Here is a 9,472-nt window from a genome sequence, read left to right on the forward strand (position 1 = left end):
AATGTTAGATGGATCTTAGCTGAAAGCAGAGAATACCAGAGGAATGTCTATCTGTGCTTCATTGACTATGCAAAGGCGTTTGACTGTGTGGATCACAACAAACTGTGACTGACTCTGAGAAGAATGGGAATCCCAGAGCATTTGATTATGTTTACGTGAAACCTATACTTGGACCAGGAGGTAGTGGTCAGTCAGAGCAAGGAGACACTGTATGGTTGAAAATCGGGAAGGGTGTCCACCAGGGATGTATCCTGTCTCCATACCTTTTCATTATCTATCTACTCTTGTCCCCATTCTCTCTCCAATCCTCCATGTCTGTCCTATTTCACAACATCAATATTCAGTATTTATCCTTTTGTGACTGAGCTGTTTCACTCAGCATTTGGTCTCCAGGCTCCTCCATGTTGTGTAATGTTTTATGAGTCTACTGTTTTTCAATGCTGTGTAATAGTCCACTGTGTGAATGTATCATAGTTTTTCCATCCATTCGTTTGCTGTTGGGCACTTGGATTGCTTCCATCTCTTTGCTATGGTGAATGACACAGCAATAAACATGGGTGTGCGTTGAAGCTGCACTCTTAAACATTTCATTTCTTTGACCATGAGGGATGCTGTGGGTTCACTTTCCAAGGAGATGCACACACGTGCACACTCCTAATTTCAGACCTCTGGAATCTTGTGCTGGGGGTCTGGCCAGATGAAGAAGTTTTATCTGAGTATGGATAAACAATTCCTAATGGTAGTGATTGTGAAAAAGGCATGGGACCAGATAGCATTTTATTCTGTTGTACGTAGAGTCCTTGTGTGTTAGAACCAACTCAACAGCACACAATAACAGCACAAGTGGTGAGTTTTGCTCCATGGGAGAAATGTAAGCAAAGCCAGATGCCTCTGTCAGCTGGTAGAGATAGAAATTTCATATGAATTAGCTGAATGAAAGAGTGAATGAGTGGGAGACCTCTGTCACCTTCTTTCCAGGACAGCAGGAACCAGCCCATCTACGGTCAAGAACACAGGTGCTGTTGGGTTGAATCGGCCTTCAGAAATGTTCTGACATCTGCTTTGGGTGCAGTGCAAGGGAAGGGCTCAGGAAAGGCCAAGAAGTGGAGGAGTGGGCAGAGGAGGAGTTGACTGATTTTGGAACCTGGAGAAGTGAGACGGCAGAGGATGGAGGGTATGGAAAATTCCCAGGACCTGGAGCATAACCAGAGTGTTGCCTGCAATCCTGAATCTGGGGAAAAGTGGCCCCATCCAGCCTCCCCTGCCCCTCATAACCCCTGTTCTCCCCTATGATGAAACATGGCAGCTCACCCGGAGTGGTGGCCTTGGGTGGACCCTTCTGGGGACAGAAGTCAATGTCCTAACCATAGCAGGTCCCGCCCACCTCCTTTTTCCCTGTACCTTTATCACCGCCACTTTTCTCCCTGGTGAGCATGACTTTGGGTTGACCTCCTCTGCCTTTTCTGATTCCATCTGATGGGACAGATGCCCTGTTCTTTCTCAGCAGTGACCTGGGAACTGGGGACTGACCTGTGTGATTCTGCCACGTTACTGCAGACGGAGGCTGAGGACTGACTGGAGGGTATAAAAGGTTTGTCCCAGGCCTCCTCCTGCTCCAGGCGGCCAAAGTAATTCTTGCAGCAGCTGGTACGCCTGCCGCCCAAAGAACCTGCAGCACCGACTTCAGATCTTCATACTTCGGGCCAGTCTCGGGACAGGACAGAACCGCCTAGGTCTAGACATCACCAACTTCTGCTCTACTTCCTACCTCACGCTACACACCTTGTCTCAGGTACCTGGAACCCCCATAAGCTTTGTCATGGATTGAATTGTGCCTCTCCCACAAATATGTGTCAGCTTGGCTGGGCCATGATTCTCAGTGGTCTGCAGTTTATGTAAAGGTGGAGATTGAGGTCAGATCTTTTGTTGTTAGGTTCCGTGTTAACCATAACTCACGGTGACCTCACGGACAACACATTAAACCGTGTCCTGTCCGGCACCATCTTCACCGTCTCCACGGTGCTCAGCCCTCTCCAGCAGTCACTGTGCCAATCCATCTCCTCAGGGTCTTCCTCTCTATCTCTGACTCTCCACTTTCTCAGCATTGCATCTTTCTCTGGAAACTTGACTCCCAACAACATGCCCAAAATAAGTGAGACGAAGCTTCACCATCCTGGCCTCAAAGAACACTCTGGTTGCACTTCCTCCAGGTCAGATTTTGTTTGTTTTCTTAGCAGTCCTCATGACATTCGGTACTCTCCTCCAGCACCACAGTTCAAAGGCATCGACTTGTCCCCTGTCATCCTTACTCATTGTCCAACTTTCACATGCAAACAAAGCAACTGAGAACAACTTGAGTGAATTGCACCCTTAGTCTTCACTTTTTTTTTCAGCACAATCACATTTCTTTACTAACCAAAGGGATGGTCCTACTTAAAACAACGCTTTGAAATGTTCATTGTTATGTGCTATCAAGTTGCTTGAGAATCATAGCGAGCCTATGTACAACAGCCCTGAAACCTGTTCTTTCCTGTGCCAATCTTATTGTCTCTGACACACTTACCCCTCATAACCCCAGTCACTGAATCAATCCATTTCATCAATGGTCTCTTTATCTTTCTCCAACCTTCCACCCTTCCAAGCATGATGTTCCAAGGACTGGTCCCTCCTTGCAACATGCCCAAAGTATGTCAGAAGAAGCCTCAAAATCCTTGCCTCCAAGGAGCTGCCTGGTCTTATCCTCTCTAGGATGGACCTGTTTGTTCTCCTGGCAGTCCAGGGTATATTCGATACTCTTCTCCATACGGTGTCTTAAACAAGTAAGCAGACAGCAGAGTGGCATACTATTAGCAAGAAAGAAGAGCAGGGACCCGTGTGTGTCTTTTAGAGCTGAGATTCCTGTGCTGTGACCTCCTAGAATCAGGAGACAGAGATAGAAAGCTTCACAGATATTTCATGTTGTACAACTCAAAGGTCAGTGACCACCCTGCATGGACAGTTGGCACCATTTTTCCAACAGCCTGTTCTCACTTTGTGTCTCGGTCACGTTCTCATAAAGCGTGTTCTGTATATAACAAACCACAGAATGATGTGAAAGTAACTTCGCGGTGTGCAATCTTGCTTTACTCTGATAGTCAGAGTGGCTCTGTGGTTGTTCAGGTTTCCTGCAGACTTCCAAGTCGGCCCTCACATGGTTTAGTGAGCACTTCATTTCCCTAAGACCACTTGGTGGCCAGACGATTCTTTCCACTTTCTTATTTTCTGATGCAATAAAATACTCCAAGATAAAATAAAAATTTCTTCAAAAAGAAAAATATCCCAATACTCCAGGCGTATCTTTTATTTTCTCTCATGCAATCTTAGAAGCCACATCTCTTCAAGGAGTCTGGACCCATTTGAAGGGGAAGGGAGCACAGAATCCCAGCTCCGGGCTCCGAGTGTGTTCATTCATACCGATACCCCTGTTCCCAGCTCAACACCACAGGCATCTTCCTTGTTTTTCCTCATTTGTATTTGTATCTTCCTTCTCCCTTGGTGAGAAATAGGGCTCCAAAAGATGATAAAGATTTGCTCTTTTGTTCAATTAGACAAAAATCACCTAATAGTTACAGAAAACCTATACCCACATCACTGTGTCAGAATGAATTAGGAGGAGTAAAGATGCCTTTGAGCTGTGGTGTTGGAGAAGAGTGTTGAAGGTACCATGGACTGCCAAGAAAACAAACAGATTCATCCTAGAGAGGGTTAAACCGGGTGGCTCCTTGGAGGCAAGGATTCTGAGGCTCCGTCTAACATACTTTGGACATGTTGCAAGGAGGGACCAGTCCTTGGAGAAGGACATCATGTTTGGGAGGGTGGAGGGACAGCGCAGAAGGGGAAGGCCTCCTATGAGGTGAATTGATTGAGTGACTGGGGTAATCGTGATGGGCGTGTCAGAGACAGTGCGATTGGCACGGGATAAAGCAGAGTTTAGGGCTGTTGTACATAGGGTCGCTATGAGTTGCAAGTGACTCGACGGCACACAACAACAAAGGTAGTTTGTATTCCATGCTTTCATATTGCTGATAAACACTCTAAGAAAACAGGACCATTGTACCACCATCCCTGAAGGCTTAAGACCAAGGCTTGAAGGCATGTGAGCGTGTGTGCACAATAATATCCTTTTGGCCACCAGATGGCAGCGTTTCACTGCTTGGGAGTGGATCTCCAGCACCTGGGAGCTCTGGTGGTTTAGTGTGTAGGGAGTGGGGCTGATGCCTCAGAGGCACCCTCTCTCCATCCGTCGCTCTGCTGGACAAAGATGGGCCTTCTCCTTCCGAGTGATTTACAGCCTCTGGAAACCTGCTGGAGTCAGCTGAGTCTGTTCGGACTTGATTGCAATGAGTGAGTCTACAGGACAGATTAATCCTTCGGTCTGTCTCCATTTGCTGTCTTTTTTGTCTCTCTTAAAATTGGATAAATTATGTATACTGGATTGAAACAGATGAGGGAGAGAACAGTTTAAAAGCGATATATGATGGGTATTATGGTTATGACAAGAGTCCAGAATGTAGGGGAGCTCTGGTGGCCTAGTGGCAAGAAGCTGCACTGCAATCCCAGAGGCGCATGGTTCAAATCCACCAGATGCTCTGCCGGGGAAGGAAGGACAATCTCCTCCTGTACCAGTCAGATCCGATTTGATGGTACACACACACACACACACACACACACACAAAAGAGTCCAGAATGAAGGCTGCATGGTAGAGTGTACTTGGAGAGGAGGGTAAGGGGAGGGGACTGTGTACCAATGAAGGAATTTTACTTTTCAAAGAGAAAAACGAACTGAGGGGGTGGGGTGGGCAGGGAGAAAAATGCTACAATGAATGAATGGAAATCCAAAATCTGTGTAAACGTTCACTAAAATTAATAAAATAATTTTTTTTAAAAAAAAATAATGTTTAGCGTTCTCTCCCATTCTAAAAGCAGCTACTGTGGAAAGTAAGGGAAGTATAAAAAGATATACCAGATGTGACCCTTGTTAACCTGTTGGTTAGAAGTGCCTGCACATCCTCCGTGTGGAAGTTGGACAATGACATAAGCAGACTTGATGTCTTTGAACTGAGGTGTTGGAGAGTAGTGAGTATCCCATGGGCTGCAAAAAGGATACACCTATTTTGGACGAAGTGCATCCAGGGTGCTCCTTGGAGGCAAGGACGGTGACATTTTGTCTCACGTACCTTGGGCATGTGATCAGGAAGGACTGGACCTTGGGGAAAGACATGAGGCTGGGAAAGGAGAAGGGTCAGGAAACGAGAGGAGGACCCTCAACAAGATGAACTGTCACCGTGACTGCATCACTGAACGGAGTCGACCAGAGATGGTGAGGAAGGCACAGGGTTCTGATCCATTGTTCCCAGGATCACTAGGAGTCACGGCCCCTCTGGGGCACCAAACCACATATGAGTGTCCTAGGTTGGTGTCATCACCATGGCAACTGGTGCCACGCTTCATCTGTGCGTTGGTGACAAAAGTTAACCGGTTTGAAGGGGATGAAAAGTCCCAAATAAGTCCATTGGCGTTATTATTCTCACTTTGTTGGGATCTGACCAAGACAGATATTATGATTCCATGAAGACCAAGTAAAATAGATTTTATAAGCGTACTGATCACTTGTATCCAGAAAGCCAAATTTGTATTTGTTGAGGTCCCTGGATGTAAAAAAAACCCCTAGAGATTTATAGTTCAAAGGCACAGAATGGTACCTTGGAAGATAAGACCAGGTGGTCTGCGTCCATAAAGTTTATAGGCAGGAGAACCATGTGTGTCAGTGTTCACTGTAACATGGGGTCATCCTGAGTTGGAATCGGCTGGAAACAATGAGTCTCATTTTTCTTTTTGTTACAAACATCCTAGATTTTGACCACTCAAATCAAATGCCTTCATAGCTGTAACCCAGAAGGACACTCAGATCGCCCATGATACGTTCTGATAGAATGACAGCTTTGTCCACCTTGGGTCCACCTTTACATCAGAGACTGACTCCTCCTGACAATCTTTGAGGCCGTTGGAATGACCACACAGGGCACATGAGGAAAGGATGGCTGAGGGTCACACGTGGGTCTGTCACTTGGGGTCAGAGCTGGAAGGGACACTGCAGGAGCGGGGGCAGAGGATGGTGTCTCGAGTCCTTTGCCCACCTGGTCATTGGGCGGCAGGGTGGTACCATCCTCCCTCAGAGCCCATCCTAAGCATCAGCCCATCTTTAAGAGATTCTGTGAAGAATACATGGCATCCCTATTACTCTTTACCATCCGTCTTAAAGATCACTAGCCTAGTGCTGCTGTATCAAGAATTACCACACGCAGGAAGGTGGTTTTAAAGAACAGAACTTTATTGTTTCATAGTTTCTCAGGCTACAGGTCAGAACTGTCAAGCCCGTTCCCAGGGGTAGCTGTCTAGTTACATTCCGGGAAATCCTGGCCTTTGGAGGATTTGTAGGTCTTCGGAGATCACGTAGCATCTTCGGATTCCTCATTTGCACTTGCTTCTGCATCCATTCTGCTCAATTTCTATCTCACGAGGGATCAGGTCTAAATGGCTATATACTGATCAGGTCTTATTAGTAACACAACAAAGAAAACTATTTTAAAAAAGGATTAATCACATTTAACAGTCTAGGGTGTTAAAACTCCATCACATATTTGGAGAGAATGGATCCCTGGGCTACAACTCAATTTGTACGCCATCCTGGAATATGGAGAGTTGGTAAGTAGGGTTAAAGCTCTCTCCTTTGTCTAGAACCCTGAACTCACCCTTCTACTTATACCAGTCTCAAGGATCTGGAAGAAACTATCAACCACCATCTGATTACAGTGACCAATTAGAGTTAATCAAAGCACCAACCTAAGGCCATCCTGATTGGTCCAGAGATAAACACATGACCTGATGCGGGCCAATCAGTTGTGTAGCCTGCTCTGGACCAATCAGAAGGAAGCCCTTTTTACAATCTTTTCGCTCGCCGTGAGAATGGACGATTGGCCTCTAACTGGCTTCGAGTGGCTTTCCAGGAGGGGGATGCATCCTGCGTGCTTTTGTCCACGTTGCTGAGGTTTATGCTGCAGGCGCCAAGCCAATCCTGTTGTTCTCCCTATCGTAGACAGAGAAATACTGTCTCAGGAAGACGTCTCCCAGAATCCAGGCCTGATCTAGGATGAAGGGTTGTGGTAGGAATTCACTGTAGCACAAGTTCTCATCCTGGAGGAGACAGGAAATGCACATGTTCAGAAAAACATGCCGCCCACACCCGCCCAGCATCCAGCACGCAGTTTCCCGGTTTAATCAGCCGCAGGAGCTGGGGTGGGTGGTGGCCCCAGGCACTGGAACTCCTTTCTGAACCTCACACTGCTCTTTCTTTCCCCCTGATCTCTCTCTGCGCTCTTCTTTGCAGAGATGGCCTACTCTTCTCTCTTGAATTCGCCCAAGATGGAACCCCTGACACCTCCTCCAGGCAGCCTTCCCGGCTGGACTGTATTCCTTTTTTAGCTGCTCCAGTCGAGGTGGGGCAAATTTCCTTGTGTTCCTCTGAACCTGGTGTTTCTGTCACCACACTGTATTGATTGCCCTGACCTGCCCTCCTGTCTACTTGGGGCTGCCATGCTGCCCAACATTGAGCAGGGATGTGTCTAAAGCCCGCTTCTGAACCACACTCATCAGCCCTCCTGTAAGACCTGCGGGGCAGCAGCCACATTAGTTAAGTTCATGAACAAAGCATTCGCCAACCAGGTGATTCTGACTCACAGAGATTTCTATTTCAGAATAGAATTGCATGCACTTCTGTGCTTTTCAATGGCTGCCATCTTTTGGGAGTAGATTGCCAGGCCTCTCTTCCTAGGCACCTCTGAGTACAATCTAACTACCAGTCTTTTGGTTCAGCAGCCAAACTCTTTAACCAGTTGTTCCACCCAAGAGACTCCTTAGTGAACCTAACCATGGAGTCAACTCTGAGTTGGAGTGACCTTTCTTTGGATTTCTGAGAGCGAAATATTTTTTTAATTGTTTTTTATGCGATCGCTCATATCAGTTGTTTTTCCAGATTATTACGGTTGTACAATGCCCTTAGTTATGATACCTTAGTGAATTCTTACTGTACTCTTCCATTCCCTTCATCCTCCCCAACCAGTTAATTATCTCTCCTTCTGCTCTCTACTGAGGTTGGAATCTTGAGAAGAACAATCTGCCTTTCACCCACATAAGGTTTAGTTGATTTGAACTGCCAGCCTTTCAGTTATTAACATAATATAAAATAGCCTCTTAGCATTAGAGCCTGTTCTATAAGCCTAGGATTGTTTCAATTCCTTCTCTTCCTCAAATGCCCCCTTCTATCATCCCACCTTCTCTGAACTCCCGCGGGAAGCTGGCATTTATGTAGCTTCGGTTATGTGCCAGGCGCTGGCGGCTATGGGCACTGTGCATCATTTATTTCTTCACGCCAATAGCCCATCATCCCAACTGCCCTTTAAATGGAGGGGCTCTTACCCCAGTTACAGAAGCAGGAACTAAGGCTTCACAAGATGAAGTGAGTGCCTAGTGTAACCAGATGGTCGCATCATTTATCACCCAAAGAAGGACAATCTGACTTGGAAGGGGACACTGTGAGTGGCTATGGCGAGTTGGCTCTGCCTCTATTCCTTTGATCCATTTAGGAATTCTGTAGTAAAATGTTGGGTCATCTGAGCTTCCTAGTTGACCTGGAAGGTCCTTAGGGGTGGGCATTTAGTGCCCCATCCTCATTATGCTAGTGCCTTGAGTCACTCTGCACCAATTACCTACAAGTAAAAAAGTGACAGTAGGCTCCTGGTGAGCAGATAACTTGTTGAGATACCAAGCCAGGTGCTCTTGACCACAGCTGCAATGGCATGGTTTGGACACCAGGTGGCACTCCCAGCAGCACTGGCCAACAAATGTGGCAAGTCCCCGGAATTTGAGGACTAGTTCTCTAGACCCTGCCTCTCACCTGTAGGGTGTAGGCGCTGGCTGGCACTGTGTAGTTAATGCCATTGATGGCAAAGACAATATCAGGGAGGGTGTGAACGGCTTCACAGTCCACGACGTACTGTAAGAGAGAGAGAAGGTTGGAGAAGGTTGGTCCAGCACAATTCCGTGTGAGGGCTGCTGCACTGACCCTCTGAAACAACTCCGTACCCCGCCATTAAGGCTTTTCTGGGCCTTGATGAGGCTGTGGATGTTGTAGATGTCCATATATGGTCCGACGAGCAACGAGGTTCCAGTATCCAAAATGGCCTGGCATCCATCTCTGCAGGCAACGGTCATGCCTTCCATGGAAATACTGTGAGAAGGGGACAAAGCAGGGCCTGGGGTCACTGGACCACCCAGCCCAGTTCCCTAGCCTGCTTCCTGAACATCTGAAGATCAGCCCTTCAGCTCATGCCTCCCTTTCTGTTTTCCTGTTGTGCTGGGCACACTGACCTTCTCT

General features: G+C 47.0%; 1 protein-coding gene across 1 annotated transcript in view; it reads right to left on the reverse strand.

Annotated features, from left to right (window-relative positions):
- Positions 1 to 7,089: 7,089 nt before the first annotated feature.
- The window catches only part of LOC102872131 (pepsin F-like), a 9,516-nt gene continuing 7,133 nt past the window's right edge, over positions 7,090 to 9,472 (reverse strand). Inside the window, exons 5-8 of the mRNA XM_006899889.1 lie at positions 9,466 to 9,470; positions 9,181 to 9,325; positions 8,981 to 9,091; positions 7,090 to 7,227 (exon numbers count right to left, since the gene is read on the reverse strand). Of these exons, the coding sequence (XP_006899951.1) occupies positions 7,090 to 7,227; positions 8,981 to 9,091; positions 9,181 to 9,325; positions 9,466 to 9,470 (399 nt within the window). The remainder of the gene's footprint in view (positions 7,228 to 8,980; positions 9,092 to 9,180; positions 9,326 to 9,465; positions 9,471 to 9,472) is intronic.

The sequence above is a fragment of the Elephantulus edwardii genome, unplaced genomic scaffold, assembly GCF_000299155.1.
Source record: "Elephantulus edwardii isolate Elephantulus edwardi_28Jun2011 unplaced genomic scaffold, EleEdw1.0 scaffold00268, whole genome shotgun sequence".
In the NCBI taxonomy this organism is placed as follows: Eukaryota; Metazoa; Chordata; class Mammalia; order Macroscelidea; family Macroscelididae; genus Elephantulus; species Elephantulus edwardii.